General features: G+C 36.2%; 1 protein-coding gene across 2 annotated transcripts in view; it reads left to right on the plus strand.

The window, feature by feature from the left end:
- The window catches only part of LOC306876733 (dynein, cytoplasmic 1, intermediate chain 2a-like), a 58,788-nt gene extending 38,823 nt beyond the window's left edge, over positions 1–19,965 (plus strand). For both annotated transcript variants that reach the window (XM_079428101.1, XM_079428100.1), the window contains exons 10-16: positions 1,770–1,916; positions 2,095–2,208; positions 2,546–2,679; positions 11,169–11,313; positions 11,399–11,539; positions 17,090–17,215; positions 18,344–19,965. In XM_079428101.1, coding sequence (XP_079284227.1) covers positions 1,770–1,916; positions 2,095–2,208; positions 2,546–2,679; positions 11,169–11,313; positions 11,399–11,539; positions 17,090–17,215; positions 18,344–18,457 — 921 coding nt within the window. In that variant the 3' untranslated portion in view covers positions 18,458–19,965. The remainder of the gene's footprint in view (positions 1–1,769; positions 1,917–2,094; positions 2,209–2,545; positions 2,680–11,168; positions 11,314–11,398; positions 11,540–17,089; positions 17,216–18,343) is intronic.
- The last annotated feature ends 606 nt before the right edge of the window (positions 19,966–20,571 follow it).

The raw sequence follows: 20,571 nt of genomic DNA on the forward strand, positions 1-20,571 counted from the left end.
GCATCAGCATCATTAGTTGTTGGTGTAAAAATTTTAACTCCCAATTAATTCAATTGGTGTTTTTGAGGTGTCAGCCCGAGATCCTGGAATTTGAGGTCACATCAAACTGCATTTATGCTTGATGCACTTCAGAGGCTTTTATAATGTAGCTTTGCTCACAAACTATTTTTAAAAACAAGAAGGTACAGGACTTGCTGAGAAAATATCAGCTGAACCGCTGAGAAGCAGCAGTGAGAAGTAACTTGACGAACTTTACTTACCTCTCCCCCATTTATATATTCATTTCCAAATAGTATAAAATAGATGAGCTGAGCAAAAATAATTTTAATAAAGCCATCAAAGATTTTATATTCTATACAGTATATCATTTGGCAATTTTTTTCTGCGTTCAATCCTTAAAGGGTTAATTCACCTAAAAATGAAAACTCTGTCATTATTTGCTCACCTTCACGTCATTCCATCCAAACCCATAAGACTTTAATTTAAAGTTCAAGTTTTTCAAGTTCGAGTTGCTTTATTGGCATGACATTTATCATTTACTTTGTGTATTATTTGTGCATTTGTAATTTATCTACAAACACGAATTAAGAGATTTTTAATATAAACTGACAGATTTCTGTTCCTCCATTCCACCAAAATGTTCATACTTCAAAAAGTTAATTGTAAGAGATTATAAAGGAAAGGTCTTTATGCTAAAGCTCAAATGAACTTGCTTGATGCGCAAGAGTTTTGTTTTCGGATGTCACTCGAGCATGTTTGAGTTTCCGCAAGAACCAATTAGTTTCTTCTTGCGTGTCATGCAAATACAGATGAGCCTCTGTTTACCATATTTGATGAGCACTATGTATGTGAGTTTCTCAATCTTTATGTATGAATATAAAGTAATTGTTTCTCTTCAGAAGACTTTTATGATTTTTGAAGCATCAAAACTTGAAATTAACTTTTAAGGAGCAAAAATCTCTCAGGTTTCATTAAAAATGTGCTTGTTTGTGTTTTTCAGTTGAATGAAAATGAGAAGTTTAAAAAAAACATAGGGGTGCATAATTGATGACAAACATTTCATTTTTGTATCCCTTAGTAAAAAAGTAATGCATTTAAAATGCACTTATTTCATACTAATCATAAAATCTATTACCATATTTACTGACATGTCGCTCAAGACTGATTTAATAATTGTAATTAAACTTTATTTGGAGTACTACTTGTGCACAATGCATATTTCTTAACATTAAGCCTAAAATGTTTTTTAATGCCACTATTGATGATGATTTTTAAAGTGTATCTGCAATTGTTCCACTTTAGCACAATCAAATATACTTCAATATATCTTTAGTTGTACTTCAGCGTTACTTCTGCACATTTGAAGTGCAAAGTAAAAAATTAGTGGTTCCAATTTAGCAGACTTTACGTTTACCGGTTTAGTATGATAAAAGATCAATTGCAGCATATTTTTATTAAGTACATAAATATGTAAATGTATTTGTAGAATACTTAGCATGAAATAAATGCACTTCAAATACATCTTAGTATATTTATTTTTCACTAGGGTTATCTATCCTTTTAAATACACAAACATTCTAAACAAGAACCAGCAGATGAGTTGCAATGGGCAATTTCCGTGAGTAGGCTGAAACATGGATTGTAACATTTATATGTGGTAGTTTCCAATTTTGATTATACAGTTGAAGCAGCTAAACCTTACTTACTGTGTATTTGTCTAGTAGGATTGAGGAAATGTGTAATTATCTCTGTCTCTCTCACTCCTCTAGTCTGCTGTCATGTCTGCAGCGTTTGCAAAGTTTCATCCTAACCTGGTTGTCGGTGGCACTTACTCAGGACAGATCGTCCTCTGGGACAACAGAAGTAACAGACGCACTCCTGTCCAGAGGACGCCTCTCTCTGCTGCGGCCCACACGGTACGTAATGTTCACACACCATACTGGAAATGAGGCGAAGCAGTAGGTGCAGTCCAAGAACCTTGAGATATTATTATTATTATTATTATTATGGTGTCCTAAAACAAAATATTGCATATTTTTCCGATTTGTTTTATTATTTGTACCCTTAACCTTACATTGCTGTTTCTCTATGCAGCACCCAGTGTACTGTGTTAATGTGGTTGGCACACAAAATGCTCATAACCTCATTAGCATCTCCACTGATGGAAAGATGTGCTCCTGGAGTCTGGACATGCTGTCTCAACCACAGGTACCCACAATGCCCTTCAAATATACCATCATAGTTTCAGAGTTTGAATATCACACTCAAAAAAGTGACTTGCTTACTCAACCAGTAGAAATAGTGAATGTTGTGTACAAAACTTGCTGACGTGAATTCGTTGGCATCAGAAGCGCTATAAAAGACCCACTGAGGAGCACAACCTCTTCCATGCTGCTCACCCTTGAGTTTCCAAAAACATTTGCCAAACCGCAGTGTCAGATGTTAATGATTGGTAAAGTGCTGGCTGAATTTAAATTGCGCATTTCTAATCTGTGGAAGAGGCTGTTGGCTGTGGTTTTATTGATGTGTGTGTGTGTGTCAACAGGACAGTATGGAGCTGGTGTTTAAGCAGTCTAAATCAGTTGCAGTCACCTCCATGTCCTTCCCTCTGGGTGACGTTAATAACTTTGTGGTGGGAAGTGAGGATGGATCAGTCTACACAGCCTGTCGTCATGGCAGGTAATGCACACACAACACACTTACAATGTTATTGCAAAAATTGCAATAATTACTATATATTCATTAATTAAAATAGTAAAGCTGGATACTGTGGATGTAACACATTCAGTGTACAAAAATCTTACCAGTTTCATTTATGTATGATTGACAAAATTATTTACCTTAACTTATTGGTTTGTTAAAACTGTATAACAAATACACCCCCCAAAAAAAGAAAAGTATAAATAGTGTTTATTATATAATATAAAAAAATTATTATAATATAAAACATTTATAATATTATTATAATGTAAAAAAATTATATATGAAAATTATACTTAAGATATTTTACATACAGTGCCCTCCATAAGTATTGGAACAGTAAAGACTAAATTGCTCTGTTGGCTGTGCAGTCAAGACATTTGCAAATATGATTAAAAGATGAATATGAGACAAAACTACAGAATGTCACATTTCATTATTAGCCGTTTCAACACATATATGTTCTACCAAATAAAAAGAACAGCACTTTTAGAGTTCATCCCACTCATTGATGTGAGCATAAGTATTGGGACAGTTCAAGTTCAAGTTTATTTGTGTAGCGCTTTTTACGATACAAATCTTTGCAAAGCAGCTCTACAGGAAATTAAGTTTCCACAATATATTTATATTTAACTTATGGCAATATTTGGTAATTCTGTATGTTGTCTGAGCATTGGCATCCTCTCAGGTCCTCTGAGGGGTTGGCATTATCTTTTCTCAGGTGTTCGGTCATCTCAGATCATTTAAGGGTTGGATCCAGACTGAAGCTTCTGTAATTCCTAGTTACCAGAAACAGAGAAACAATAGAGACATAATTAGCTTAGCTGCTGTTCCATCTAAGCAAAAATGATTTGTTCAACCCAAGCTAAAGAATAATAATAATGTACATTTGATCAGATATAACTGCAGTACAAGATTATAAGATGCATTATGTGAATGCTTGGCTAAAGAGATGTGTCTTTAATCTAGATTTAAACAGAGAAAGTGTATCTGAACACCAAATGTTATCAGGAAGGCTAATCCAGAGTTTGGGAGCCAAATGTGAAAAAGCTCTACCTCCTTAAGTGGACTTTGCCATCCTAGGTGCTACCAAAAGTTCAGAGTTTTGCGACCTTAGAGAACGGGTTGGATTGTAGCGTGGTAGAAGACAAGTTAGGTACGCAGGAGCTAAACCATTTAGGGCCTTATAGGCAAGTAATAATAATTTGTAAATGATACGGAACTTAATAGGTAGCCAGTGCAGAGACTGTAAAATTGGGGTAATATGATCATATTTTCTTGACCTGGTAAGAACTCTAGCCGCTGCATTTTGGACTATCTGTAGCTTGTTTATTGAAGATGCAGGACAACCACCTAGCAGTGCATTATAATATTCCAGTCTAGAGGTCATGAATGCATGAACTAGCTTTTCTGCATCAGAAACAGGTAGCATGTTTCGAAGCTTGGCAATATTTCTAAGATGGAAGAATGCTGTTTTTGTAACATGGGAAGTATAAATTTTCAAAAGTTGCTGTCTAATATAACACCCAGATTTTTTACTTTAGGGGACGTAACAGTACATCCGTCTAGTTGCAAATTGTAATCCAGGAGATTCTGTGTACTGTTTTTTGGTCCAATAAGTAATATCTCTGTCTTATCTGAATTTAATAGGAGGAAATGATTGGTTATCCAATCTTTTACATTTTTTACACAATCTATTAGCTTAGATAGTTGAGAAGTTTCATCTGGTCTTGTTGAGATATATAGTTGAGTATCATCAGCATAACAATGAAAACTAATCCTGTATTTTCTAATAATATTACCAAGGGGCAACATGTATATTGAAAATAGCAGAGGATCTAGGACAGATCCTTGTGGTACTCCATACTTTACTGGTGATAATTGAGATGACTCCCATTTAAATGAACAAAGTGGTAGCGATCGGACAGGTAGGATCTAAACCTCTTAAATCTTAAAGCCTGCCCTTGAATACCAGTATAGTTTTTTAATCGATCTATGAGTGTGTCATGGTCTATAGTGTCGAACGCTGCACTAAGATCAAGTAATACTAGCAATGAGATGCAGCCTTGGTCTGAAGCAAGAAGCAAGTCATTTGTAATTTTAACAAGTACAGGTTCTGTACTATGGTGAGGCCTGAAACCTGACTGAAATTCTTCATAGAGATCATTTTTTTGCAAGTAGGAACACAATTGAGCAGACACAACTTTTTCTAAAATTTTAGACACAAACGGAAATGGGGAAATTTCTAAATTTGAAATGGGTCTGTAATTTGCCAGTTCATTAGAATCTAATTGTGGTTTCTTAATAAGAGGCTTAATAACCGCCAGCTTGAATGGTTTTGGGACGTGACCTAAAGATAACGATGAGTTAGTAATATTGAGAAGCGGTTCTTCTGCTACAGCTAACAGCTTTTTCAGTAGTTTAGTGGGTACAGGATCTAATAAACACGTTGTTGGTTTAGATGCACTGATAAGTTTATTTAGCTTTTCCTGTCCTATAGTTGTAAAGCACTGCAGTTTTTCTTTGCGTGCGATGAATGAAGCTGAAATACTAGACGCAGTAGAATCTACATTTGATATTGTATTTCTGATGTTATCTATTTTATCAGTAAAGAAATTCATAAAGTCATTACTATTAAACTAGTAGGGTATATTTAGATCGGGTGGCGTGTTTATTTGTTAATCTAGTCACTGTGCTAAATAAGAACCTTGGATTGTTTTGGTTATTATCTATGAGTTTGCGGATATGCTCTACCCTGGCAGCTTTTAGAGCCTGTCTATAGCTGAACATATTGTTTTTCCACACAATTCTAAAAACTTCTAAGTTAGTTTTTCTCCATTTGCGCTCAAGATTACAAGTTTCTTTCATGAGAGAATGGGTATAACTGTTGTACCATGGCGCAGTACGTTTTTCTCTAACCTTTTTCAATTTGAGGGAGGCAACAGCTTCTAATGTATTGGAGAAGATAGTGCCCATTAGGGGTGGGCGATATGGGAAAAATATCATATCACGATTTTTTTTAGAAATATCACGATTCACGATTTTATCACGATTCTTTGTCATGTTAGTTTTACTATTTTGGTTTTACAAGTTGTCTGAGCATTACAGCCAAACTAGAAAGACAAAGATGCATGGCAGATATTTAGGCCAAAGTGGGCGAAGATAAAAAATCTGTCATTATTTTATCTTTCTTATTAAAAAATAAGAACAAAGATACACATTACAAATAAAACAAACAGTGCCTTATTTTCAGGTACAATAGGTGTATTTAGCAGGAGCATTCAATGAAATTGAATGAACAAATATAAAAATAAAACACTAGATAGACTGATTCCTAAAGCAACTGTATTAAAGTTTTTCAGTCAAGAATAGTGAGTGATTTTTCTCTTTGCGTTTTGTTGTTTTGTTAACATTAAATGAATAGTTCCCCCCAAAACTAAATATTCTGTCATCTGTCTGTCAATTCTGTCAAAGGCCCGGTTTCACAAACGGGGCTTAGCTTAAGCCAGGACTAGGCCTTAGTTAAATTAAGATATTTAAGCAACTTTTACAAAAATGCCTTAGAAGAAAACATTAAGGTGTGCATCTTGACACAAAACAATGACACTGACATATTTTAGCATATGTCAGAGCAAGATATTTTAAGTTGAGACAGCTCAAACATGCATTTTAGTCTGGGACTAGCTTAAGCCTTGTCTGTGAAACCGGGGGATAATGTTTTATTTTTATACCATCATTTAATCAAAAGTTGTTTTAAACCCGAATGAATTTCTTTCTTCTGCTGAACATAAATTGTATTTTGAAGAAGGTGGAAAACCAAACAGTTGCTGGTCCACAGTGATTTCCATAGGATTTTTCTTGTGTCAATGTGGACCAGCAACTGTTTGGTTACCCTCATTCTTCAAAATATCTTATTTTGGGTTCAGCACAAGAAATTAATAGAAGTTTGGGACAACATGTGAGTGAGTAAATAATGACAGAAATTAAATTTTAGGGTGAACTATCCCTTTAATGACAGTCGACAGCATGTTTAATGTCCTGTCCCTTTAAGAGCTGCACGCATGTAATATACAGGCACGCATCTGTTTCTCTCTTAACTATTTACTTTCATTTTAGAGATAACCAACTGAGTCTGTATTTAAAACTTGCGTGTCTTGACAGTATTAGCGCAAAAGATAAGTTAGTTGAGTAACCAGGCGCTGTTAGACAAGCTTTTTAGTGTGCGTGCTTCAGGTGTATGAGCGCACGTCAGACCAGCGCGCGAATGAAACATTTAACCAGCAAGGCTTGTGTGCAAATAATGTAACGTTACTTTTGCGATCGCGAATAAGTGCAGCGTCCTGTCAGAGTAACTCTACTGCTGTATGTGGTGTTGTACAGTATATAGAGACGGAGGCGCCAGAACTGTATTTGATATAATGTGTGCTGCAGCACGATATTACGATATTTCTTCAAAAGCAGATTGTGGAGACATTTTTATCGTCCACGATCAAAAATCGTCATATCGCACACCCCTAGTGCCCATGTTGCTAGTCATTTCGTCTAGTTCATGTGTATTTATGGGTACACAGGGCAGTTGAGATAAATCAGGCAGGTTATTTGTGAATCTGTCTTTGGTGACTGGAACAATAGTTCTGCCAGGATGATAACGCGGAGCCATATAACTAATATCAGTAATACGCAGCATGCACGATACAAGGAAATGATCAGTAACATCATCACTTTGAGGTACGATATCTATATCGGTAAGATCAATTCCATGCGATATAATTCAATCTAGTGTATGATTAAAACCGGAGTGGGCCCGGTGACGTTTTGCTTGACTCCAAAAGAGTTTATTAGGTCAGTAAACGCAAGTCCTAACGCATCATTTGTATTATCAACGTGAATGTTAAAATCTCCGACAATTAGCACTTTATCAACATTGACCAATAGATCTGAGAGGAAATCTGCAAATTCTTTCAGGAAATCTGTATATGGCCCTGGCGGTCTATACACAGTAGCCAGAGCAAGAGACAGGAGAGATTTATTTTGCATATCTAACAGTGTAACATTAAGCAGAAGTATTTCGAATGAGTTAAACCTCTTGTATCCTGTTTTCTGAGTAACATTGAGAATATCACTATACATTGTTGCAACACCGCTGTCTGACGGGGCTCATGTTTATAACAGTAGCTTGGTGGAGTAGACTCATTTAGACCAAAATATTCATTTGGTTTAAGCCAGGTTTCAGTCAGGCAGAGTACATCAAAATTATTATATGTGATCATTTCATTTACAATAACTGCTTTGGGTGCGAGTGATCTAATATTTAGGAGCCCAAGCTTTAAAAATAGTTTTTGTTCATTTATTTTGCGTTTTTCTGGTTTAATCACGATCAGATTTTTTTCTAGATCCTGCATTAAATTTATATTTTGACCTCGCTATTCGGGGAACAGACACAGTCTGTATAGATTGGACAACGCAAGTACTTCTATCTTTTAAGTGGGTAGAACAAAAGTCATCATAGTAGTTATTTGAGAATTGGCTTACTAGACATATGTAGCGTAGCGTCCTGGAGATGTTGTCCAACAGGAGTTCCGCTCCGACTCTGCTGGGGTGCAGGCCATCAGCACGGAAAAGCCTAGGACGCTCCCAGAAAATATTCCAATTATTAACAAAGAGCAGTTTCTGTTCTTTACACCATGACAATAACCATTCGTTTAAAGCAAAAAGTCTACTGAACCTTTCGTGTCCTCGTCGATACGTGGGAAGCGGTCCTGACACGATGATCGTTGTCGCGGGCGATGTGCTGCGTACCGTCTTGATCAGGCTCCTGAAGTCCCTCTTCAGTGTCTCCGTCTGCCGCAGATTGTTGTCGTTAACCCCCGCGTGCAGCACGACAGCACCGATGCTCTCGCCGCCCTTCAGGATCGTGGGTATCTGCGCAGAAACATCGAGAACACGAGCAACAGTGCGGAAAACATCGGGAAACAGTGAGTGTGCACTTTACCTTCAGCTAACGTAGCATGGACGTGCCGGACGATGGAGTCTCCGACGATCACAGCGTCGTGGTAATGTGTGTGAATAGAGTATTAGCATTCTAAGCGAGATTAGCGGCAGCCATGCTGTCGATTCTAACGGGCTATAAACTAATAGCAGACTCGAGAAATCAAAATAAAACTAGTGATCACAAGGTGCTCTGATTGGTTTTGTTTTAGAATGCTATAGGGGATATATTCACACATTATAGAAACGAAAATGATAGTGTATAAAATTGTTTTCAAGATAGAAAATAGACAATAAAGAATCAACTTGATGGAGCTCAAACTCAAAACACGCAGTCACAAAAAAAAAAAATTAATGATGAGTCTGACATCACCAGACTCTTGGTCTCATCCTTTGAAATGCTTTTCCCAGCCTTTAATGCAGCCAATTCCAATTGTTGCTTGCCTTTACTGTCCTCTCCAGCTGGTGAAATGCATGTTCAGTCGGATTTAAATCTGGAGATTGATTTGGGCAATCTAAGACTTTCCATTTCTTTGCCCTTACAAATTCCTTGACTGAACTGGCAGGGTGTTTTGGGTCATTGTCCGGATGCAAGATGAAGCACTTCCCAATGAATCTGGTGGCATTTTCTTGTATATTGGTAGGCAAGATGGTTTTGTACCCTTCCAAATTCATTCTGCTACTGTCATCATACATTAAGCCATCAGTAAAGTTGAGAGGGCCTGTTCCAGAGGCAGCCATGCATGATCATACCACGACACCACCTCCACCATGCTTTACAGATGAGGCTGTATGCTTGGGATCATTTGCAGTACCCTTTTTTTCTCCACATTTTTGCTTTCCCATCACTTAGATAAAGGTTCATCTTTGTCTCATCGGTCCATAAACACAGATCCAAAACTCTTCTGCCTCACCTTTGTGCTTTTTTTGCAAACTCTAATCTTGCCTTTCTATTTTTGGTGCTGGTCAGAGGTTTGCATCTTGCTGTGTAGCATCTGTAATTCTGTGTCAAAATATCCTGAGGACAGTAAATTGTCAGAGCATCACCCCAGCTTTCTGGAAGTTGTTGGTGATTTTATGTCTTTTTAGGGTTCATTTTCACAACTTTTATTATTTGTCTGTCATCAACTACTGTTGTTTTCTCAGCTGATCAGGTCGTTGCTGGTGGTTTCCAAACTCTTGATTTCTCCATGCCCTTTGTTTTTGCTAGAGCTCTAATTGACTTCCTCTTTTCTTTTAGCATCAAAAATGCTTGCTTTTCTCTCAAAGTCAGCTCCCTCGTCTTCATCCTGGTTTGTGTGACATCATCGAATGCAAGATTCAGAATGCAGAAGTAATGGATATAACTGATACGACACATTCCCTGCTTTTAATATCTGAAGAATTAATGCAACAGGACACAGCTGATCGCTTAGAAAGACCTGTGAGGCAACTGTTCCAATACTTATGCTCACATCAGATAAAGGGATGAAACTCTAAAAGTGCTGAACTTCTTAGCAGGTAAAACATCTGTGTTGAATCACCCAATAATAAAATGTGACATTCTGTAGTTTTGTCTCATATCCATCTTTTAATCATATTTGTAAATGTCTTGACTCCACAGCCAACAGAGCAATTTTGTCTTTACTGTTCCGGGCACTGTATTTATAGAAAATGTATATACTTATCTTTTTTATATTATTTTATTTATTAATATATAGTAATTCTGTATATGTACACTACCATTCAATAGTTTGGGGTTAGTAAGATTTATTGTAATAAATAGTTTTGTTCCTTTAGGATTCATTAAATAGATCAAAAGTGACAGTAAAAACATTTATGTTACTACTGAAAATTCAGTTTTGCTATCAGAAGAATAAATTACTTTTTTAAAAGAAAACAGTTATTTTAAATTCTAATAATATTTTGAAATAATTAGTTTTTAATGTGTTTTTTTCCTTTAAATAAATGCAGCCTTGGTGAGCATAAGAGACTTAATCTTGCAGACCCCAAACTTTTGAATACTAGTGTTGATGTTTATTTAATTGTAAATAAATATGTATAAGGAAATTAATATTTAATTTCTGTTAATAGTAAATTTATGGTGTCTACTGTGACCGTAGAGCTTTACTGAAGCAGAAATCATATTGGATTTCATTGTCTCTAAACTTTGGAATGTCCTGAAAGTTCTGACGCAAGTGTTCATATCAAAAATATGAAAAGCGGTTTGTTTTTATGAATGGGGTATAGTCGATGTGTTTGTGTGTGCTGTAATGAACTGAGAGAGTGAATGTTTCCTCTTCATTGGTGATGCTGTGATTATCTGATCCTCTACACACACACTCAGCGTCTCTCACACGGCTGTTTACCTCTTACAGTAATGAGCTCACACACTCTCAGCGGTGTGTGTTAGTTGATGTGAAGTCTTAACTGACTGATGGAAACATGCTGAGATGCTGATCATTAAACCTCTGCCATTCTGTGTGTGTGTGAGAGAGCAGTCGGGCAGGTATTAGTGAGATGTTTGAGGGGCATCATGGTCCAATCACAGGCATTCACTGTCACACAGCAGCAGGACCCGTAGATTTCTCTCATCTCTTCCTGACCGCCTCATTTGATTGGACCATTAAACTCTGGAGCACCAAGGTAGCACAGCATTCATAAACACTTATTACATAACACTGTCATCATGAATGTCTCGGTTGACTGTGCGCTGCTCTCTCTGCTGTAGAGTAACAAGCCGCTGTACTCGTTTGAGGACAACTCAGATTATGTTTATGATGTCATGTGGTCTCCGGTTCATCCCACTCTCTTCGCCTGTGTGGACGGACTCGGACGCATCGACCTGTGGAACCTCAACAATGACACAGAGGTGAAACATTAAATATTATTGAATAAATGATGCACATATTCAGTGACGTACTTAGTATTAGCAATAATGGTATGAACTCATAATCAAACTTTTATCCAGCACTTCTACACTGAGTGCCAGAATCTTTTTTTTTTTCAGGGTTGAGCAATATAGTTAAAACAATTACATACAAAACTATTTTTCAGTGTATCTGGATATTTATGTACAGGTGCTGGTCATGAAATTAGAATATCATGAAAAAGTTGATTTATTTCAGTAATACCATTCAAAAAGTGAAACTTGTATATTAGATTCATTCATTACACACAGAATTACACATTACACACAAAATTAGAATATTGTGAAAATGTTCAATATTGAAGACACCTGGTGCCACACTCTAATCAGCTAATTAACTCAAAACACCTGCAAAAGCCTTTAAATGGTCTCAGTCTAGTTATGTAGGCTACACAATCATGGGGAAGACTGCTGACTTGACAGTTGTCCAAAAGATGACCATTGACACCTTGCACAAGGAGGGCAACACACAAAAGGTCATTGCTAAAGAGGCTGGCTGTTCACAGAGCTCTGTGTCCAAGCACATTAATAGAGGGGCGAAGGGAAGGACAAGATGTGGTGCAAAAAAGTGTACAAGCAATAGGGATAACCGCACCCTGGAGAGGATTGTGAAAAAAAACCCATTCAAAAGTGTGGGGGAGATTCACAAAGAGTGGACTGCAGCTGGAGTCAGTGCTTCAAGAACCACCACGCACAGACGTATGCAAGACATGGGTTTCAGCTGTCGCATTCCTTGTGTCAAGCCACTCTTGAACAAGAGACAGCGTCAGAAGCGTCTTGACTGGACTGCTGCTGAGTGGTCCAAAGTTATGTTCTCTGATGAAAGTAAATTTTGCATTTCCTTTGGAAATCAAGGTCCCAGAGTCTGGAGGAAGAGAGGAGAGGCACATAATCCACGTTGCTTGAGGTCCAGTGTAAAGTTTCCACAGTCATTGATGGTTTGGGGTGCCATGTCATCTGCTGGTGTTGGTCCATTGTGTTTTCTGAGGTCCAAGGTCAACGCAGCCGTCTACCAGGAAGTTTTAGAGCACTTCATGCTTCCTGCTGCTGACCATCTTTATGAAGATGCAGATTTCATTTTCCAACAGGACTTGGCACCTGCACACACTGCCAAAGCTACCAGTACCTGGTTTAAGGACCATGGTATCCCTGTTCTTGATTGGCCAGCAAACTCGCCTGACCTTAACCCCATAGAAAACCTATGGGGTATTGTGAAGAGGAAGATGCAATACGCCAGACCCAACAATTCAGAAGAGCTGAAGGCCACTATCAGAGCAACATGGGCTCTCATAACACCTGAGCAGTGCCACAGACTGATCGACTCCATGCCACGCCGCATTGCTGCAGTAATCCAGGCCAAAGGAGCCCCAACTAAATATTGAGTGCTGTACATGCTCATACTTTTCATGTTCATACTTTTCAGTTGGCCAACATTTATAAAAATAATTTTTTTTGCATTGGTCTTAATTGATATTCTAATTTTCTGAGATACTGAATTTGGGACTTTCATTAGTTGTCAGTTATAATCATCAAAATTAAAGGAAATAAACATTTGAAATATATCAGTCTGTGTGTAATGAATGAATCTAATATACAAGTTTCACTTTTTGAATGGTATTACTGAAATAAATCAACTTTGTCATGATATTCTAATTTTATGACCAGCACCTGTATTTGCTCTGAAAGATGTTTTTCAGTCAGTTTTTAAAACAAGCAGTGTACCTAATTAGATTTAAACGCCTGGTTTCATAGACAGGGTTTAGGTTAAGCCAGGATTAGGCAATAGTTCAATTAGGACATTTAAGTAGTTTTTATAAACATGCCTTAGGAAAAAAAAACAATACTGGTGTGCATCTTGAGACAAAGGCACTGCCATATTTTAAGATCAGTTAGTGCAAGTTTCTTTCAGTTGAAACCGCTCAGACTTGCATTTTAGTCTGGGATTAGGCCTAAACCTTGTTTGTTAAACCAAGGCAGTATGTTTGAAGTAAAACTCATTTGCACGAAAATAATCAAACTCTGTGAGTTACTGCGCTTTAGTGTTCAACAACCTTTCTGCCATGAATAGTGTTAAATTGAAAAGATGTACAGCATATACAGTATTCAAAAAAAAAAAATTTTTCTTCCTCCCCAAAATGTATATTTTATTTGGCTAAGATACATTAAATTGATCAGTAAAAACATTTAGAAGGTTCTAAAAGATTTATGTTCCAAATAAATGCTGTTCTTTTGAAGGTTTCATTCATGAAGGAATTTTGAAAAATGTTATTGTTTCCAAAAAAATATGAAGCAGCACAGCTGTTTTTAACATTGATGATAATTATTTCTGAATGATTTTAGAATAACAGAAGGAATAGATTACATTTTAAAATATATTCAAATATAAAACCGTTATTTTATTGTATTTAATATAATATTTTTATAATTATATTCACAATATTGCTGTTTTTTTTAATCAAATAAAGACTTCATTGGTGAACATTTGAAAGGAATTCTTTGAAAAAAGGATAAAAATCTTGTCAACCTCAAACTCTTTTGAACAGTAGTGTTTATATAAACCTGCACTGCATTTAAAATATGATTCATTATTAAAAATGTACAGCATCAAATGTAGGGATGTTATCAATATCACGATATCAATGTCTCGATCAGTGTTGGGTAAGTTACTTTCAAAAAGTAATTAATTACAGTTACTAATTACTTCATCAATATTGTATTTAAATTACTTTACGAATTACTCTGTCTGAAAAGTAACTTAGTAACTTATAAGTTACTATATAAGTAACTTAATTATTCAAATCACTAATTAGGCTACATCTTAAAATCCATATAAACCTTAATAGAAATTAAACTCTTTATTCTTTCAATTTGAGTCAAACATAGAATAGTTTAGCCTTTTCTTTAAAACAACTGTAATACTTAAACTTTTTTATGTAACCTTTGGATAACAAATAGAAATACTCAGTTTGGCAAGATGTTCAGGAAGAGCCCAACTAGTAAAATCCGTACAGATTTATGTAAAAATAACACGTTAACCAATAAGAATAAATGACAGAATTGATCTTCTCTGCTGTATAAAGCCATGTCAGATCACGCTGTTCTTATGAGGTAAATTCTTGATAGTAGGTGTTCTTTCAAAAATGATGAAAATTAGATGAATCTTGATTTGTATTTTTTTGGTGTCTAGGTGAGGGCGTTTGCGCGCAGGTGACTACATATAATGAGCTCATACGGGAAGTTAAGTTTCATATGGATTACATATTCAGGAATATTCGTTTTTGATTTGAATTCGTTCATTTAAACTTAGAAATTCCAAGCTTTCAGATACGGGAAAGACTGTACCTCGCTTTACTTTCATAGGGATTACATAATCAGAAATATTAGTTTTTGATTTGAATTCGTTCATAAAGTAGACACTTCAAGCTTTTTAGATTCTATTGATTTTAGTCTTATATGTATCTGGGTATTTAAGGTTTCTCTGTGAATCAGGAAAATCTGAAAGTGAACGCGCTGGCGTGCGGAAGGTTAAAGCCGCTGCATTCAATTTTATCTTTAGATGCTAAATTTAGATTTCAAATTCAATATTGATTTTAGAACTGTTGAAATTATTTACTGTATGTAACGCAAGTATTTTATAAGTAACTGTAATTAAATTACCTAAAAATTACCTTTACTTTTTCAGTGGATAAGTAATTTAATTACAGTAACGCGTTACACCCACACTGGTCTCGATATTATCGTGGTCACATGACAATATGAAACAATATAGGTCTTTTTAAAATATATTTGTTTTGGGCTATTATGATTTGGCACATTAGATGTTAAACGAACTAAAACATTTTTTTTTTTTTACTGCATGTTTTAAAGTGAAGCGCATAAGTTGTTCATGCGGTCAGCTCGTGATCCGGTGTTTTCCGTGCCTCAGAACGGCTAATTTCACAGTGAATGAATGCAGTGAAGTCATTTATTGCATGTGCTGTGAATTTAACGCACGTTTGGGAACGCAACAGCCTCCAGTCATGCTTAATTTTTGCGGCAGATGATTACAGCATTTCCCTAGATTTGTAGTGAGATGCATTTTTGTTTTTGTAAAGCTGTTTTGACTGAAGCTGAAGTTTAACTACAAAATAAAAGCTCTACTGCCCTTACCATCAAAATAAACGCTTAAAAGTGCAGTATGAATTGCTGACAGCTAGCGGTTTAAATGCAGTCCAAATTCAAAATATATCTTTCAAGTGTAGAAATTAGGAAAGAAGTATTGTACTTTCCCTACAGTAGTGTAAAGCAAAAAATAATATACCTGTGAAATATTCATTTTCATTTATTTTACAGAGCAGTTGTTTTACAATAGTTGACTATCATTGTTATTATTATTATTATTATTATTATTATTATTATTATATTCTAATTTGTTTGGCTTCCTAAAACGCCAGTGTGAATGTAATTTAGACTGAGACAGTATATCACAAATAAAAAGAGGGTTGATAATATAGTGATCTATCCTGAGTAAGTGCCACCGACAACCAAGTTAGGATGAAACTTTGCAAACACTGCAGACATGACAGCAGACTAGAGGAGTGAGAGAGACAGAGATAATATAGAGTATAATAATATAGAAATAATTTGGGCTATTTCCTATTTGTGACCCAAGACCGCAAAACCAGTCATAAGTGTCAATTTTTGGAAATATACATCAAGCTGAATAAAAAAAGCTTTCTATTGATGTGTGCTTTGTTAGGATAGGACAATATTTGTCCGAGATACAACTAATTGAAAATCTGGAGTCTGAGGGTGCAAAAAAAAAAAAAATCACCTTTAAAGTTGTCCAAATAAAGTTCTTAGCAATGCATATTACTAATCAAAAATTAGGTTTTGAGATATTTAAGGAAGGAAATTTAGAAAATATGTTCATGGAACATGGAATCCTATATCCTAATGATTTTTGGCATAAAAGAAAAATCGATCATTTTGACCCATACAATGTATTGTAAGCTATTGCTACAAATATACCCGAGCTACTTATGACTGGTTTTATGCTCTGGGGTTGCATTTAGTGTATACAGTAAGCTTACTGTATATAATTTACTACTTATTTTGCATGTTTGACAGTTTGAGTCCAAATTTGCAACAAGGCATCAGTGTGTTTGTTGATCTATGTTCTTATAAGCTATTTCTGCTATACAAGAAAGCCAGTATGTGAAATGTACAGTTATGAAAATGTACAGTTTCTTGTGTTCAGCCTTGTCCTTCAACATGTTTGACAGCCAGTTACTTTCAAATATCAGCATGGAAGTAATGAATCCCCTTCTCCTATATGTTACACAACCTCTTGTTGACAAATAAAATATATAATGTGGATGTATCAGATACTAACTGAACATAGAGATCAGATTTCATTGCTTGCAACATCACAGACACTCAGTCTTTATGGTCAGATGGAGAAAATAAATTTAACCTGTGTTTGTGTGTGTGTGTATGTGTATGTATGTGCAGGTGCCCACTGCCAGCATGTCGGTGGGCGGCAGTCCTGCTCTAAACAAACTGCGCTGGTCTCAGTCGGGCAGAGAGATCGCCGTGGGTGACTCGGAGGGACAGATCCACATTTACGACGTCGGCGAGGTGAGACAGTAGAGTTTACTTAAAGGGATAGTTCACCCAAAAAGGAAAATTCCGTCATTGATTACTCACCCTCATGTCGTTCCAAACCGAGAAGCTCTCTGACCCTCCCATAGACAGCAAGGATCCTTACACAATCAAGGTCCAGAAACGTAGCAAGGAGATCGATAAAATAATCCATGTGACATCAGGGGTTCAACCGTTATTTTGCGAAGCCACAAGATTACATTTTGTGTGCAAAGAAAACAAAAATAATGACTTTATTCAACAATTCGTCTCCTCCGCTTCACCCTATAGCACCATTCTGGAGAGTATCCACTGAACGTAAACAGTGTATGCTCTTCTGTGTCAGTTACGCCACGCGGATACGTTTTCTAGGTTGTTTATGCTATGATCTGAACGTAAACAACATATCCTTGTACATATGTTTCATACATTGGTTACATATGTGATACTCTCCAGATTGGCGCTATAGTGTGATGCAGAGGAGACAAATTGTTGAATAAAGTCGTTATTTTTGTTTTCTTTGCGCACAAAAAGTATTCTCGTAGCTTCGCAAAATTGAAGTTGAGCCACTGATGTCACATGGACTATTTTAACGATCTCGTTTCTGTGCGTTGATCGTGTTAAAACCCCTGCTGTCTATGGGAGTGTCAGAGAGCTTTCGGAATTCATCAAAAATATCTTAATTTGTGTTCCGAAGATGAACAAAGGTCTTACGGGTTTGGAACGACATGAGGGTGAGTAATTAATGACATAATTTTCATTTTTGGGTCAACTATCCCTTTAAAACACATCACAGACCCACTACACCGTAACACCTTTCTCTCTCGCTCCTGTTCTGTCACTGAGATAGTCGTGTAAAAAGCCCACTCCGAGCCTCTAAAGATGACACACTACAATTATATGTCTGTCAGAGAGGGGCCCTAACAGCACAGCCCTTCAGGGGCCACAGGGGGCCTCTGTCACTCAGCAGATAGAGTAGAAAAACAAGATGGACGATTGTTAGGCAGGGGTCAGTTCACTCTGACAATCTCAGAGTAGTTTGATCGTCGGCTGTGTGGCCTCAACAGACTTTACACCTCTTTACAAAACGCTCTGTATTATGTTTCTCTCTCTGTTCTACCATAGCAAATCGCAGTCCCACGAAACGATGAATGGACCCGCTTTGTGCGGACGCTGGCGGAGATCCACGAGAACCGCGATGATGCAGAGGAACTGGCCGCTCAGCGCCTTGCCGCTTGATCGTCATCAAACCAGCAGATCTCAGAAAGCTGTTATCACATCTCTCTTTGGAAATTAAATGATTTCTGTGTGAAAACCTTTGATTCAAACTTTTGTTTGGAGTAAAAATACAAAACATTGACCTTAGGTGCGACCAGAAGCCTTAACATTTGCATGCAAAAAACAAAACCATAATGAATGTTTCTGTTTCTATCCAGGTATCTCTGAGCGTGCTAAACTCTCAGCTTATTGTGCACAGCCAAATATGAAATATTAAACCTCGGATCCCCAGAATTAAAAAAAGGAAACAATATTTTTTGCATAAAGAAAGTGAAGCTGTTTTTTGTATTATTTTTATGACAGTTGAGCACATTTTGATGTAAAGCAAAAGGTTTAAAGGAATACATTTGCTGCCTCAAATTACACAGATTTAGTATAACAAATTTTGTATTACAGGTTTTTAGTGTAAAATAGAATTGTGGGTGAGGGAATGTGCTTAAGTGCTAGATGTCATAAATAGTAGAAAATATCATAAAATAGGCTTCATTTTCTTTCACATGTAATTGTTTCCTTTTGATTTTGGGGTGAAATATGTTAATGAGAGGTTTTGTCGGAATTACCCTAACATCGGTACTATTCTCAATACTAGTGAACCGTCGTACCTTTTTTTTTTTTTTTACTTGATCACAGACCAAGAGAATTGTAGAGATCTACCTCTTTCAGATCTTGTCAGTGGGTCAAATTCAGCATCAAGTATCGAGTTTGGTGTGTCTAGCTGTGGACCAAATGTTGGAATAATTTGTGACTTTTTTCCAATCTTGTTCCTCTTCACCTCAGCTGAGGCACGTATTTGTGATGCATATCAATATAGCGGGTTCATTTTTAGACTCTCTGTACTGTTTAAAGTGTCTGTTTTAGAGATCAAGGTCTTCCTCTTCCAGTGTTCACACCTGTTTGAAATGCTAATGGTAACTTTTGCAGAACCTCTTTGAATGTCTTTGTATATCTGAATTCGTTTTCGAAGCCAAATCTCTTGTGATTTACCTCCAATCAGTCTGAAGTCATCCCGTAGTCTTTCCTGTAGTATTTTGCAAGGAGAAAGTAGGTTTGCAAAGATTTCGAAACGTTGCTTCCAGCTATTTCCAACAGTATTCCACGTTTAATGGAATGTCCAATAAATTCTGCATTTGAAAAGTAATCATGGAAATTTATTTCAATAAATGACAATGCAATAATCAAATGCATTTCAACCAAATATCCTAAGTCTGTAAATGTGTTGTTGTTGTTTTCATATTAAATAAAACATTTGTATTTCCTGTTAGATCCCATGTTCCCATAAGCAGGCATAATCTTTTAAAAAAATACTTCAGCCTTTATACTTTCTTAATAAAGCCATTGCTTGAAAATTCCACAGATTTACTATCAACTTGGTTAGTAAATTATTAATAGTAGATATATAGTAGAGAGTAGATTAGTAGTATATTGTATTTTTGTTGTTTAGAAGTATTAAAATATTGCATTATATCATTATTATTTGATGTGTCATGTTATTAAAAGCAGTAAAACCAGTGGTGGGATTCTACTTGGAAGATTAAAAAAAATATGACAAAAAAATGACGCAAGCCATAAAAATATGTTGTAATGTTTGTGGACGCCACAGTGTAATAAACCTTCAAAAACATTACATTTTAAATATATTAATATAGAAAACAATTGTTTAAAATTGGAATATTTCACAATATTGCTGTTTTTACTGTATTTCTGATCAAATAAATGCAAGACTGATGAGCATAGACTGCATTAACCTGTGGAAGATCTGACACTGAGGCAAAACATCTGATAAAATACACAATAATATATATATTTTTTGTTTGTTTTTTGGTGCCTAAAATAAATTTAGTCTCAATATACAGCAAATTTAAAACATCCAGCAGAATAAAATATTGGAGGGATTATCCTCCAAAGTGAATGAAACAATCTCTGCAGAAATTCGCTAGAGTTAAAGCAGACTGTGGAGATGATCTGAAAACACGTGCTGAGTGAAGAAACAAGAGCCGGGGTTACAGTGCGTCCAGCCTTTACTTAACGCTCCTTCAAATGCAATCTCACACACATCTTCCAGACCTCAATTAGAG

This window comes from Barbus barbus, assembly GCF_936440315.1.
Source record: "Barbus barbus genome assembly, chromosome: 11".
Classification (NCBI taxonomy): Eukaryota; Metazoa; Chordata; class Actinopteri; order Cypriniformes; family Cyprinidae; genus Barbus; species Barbus barbus.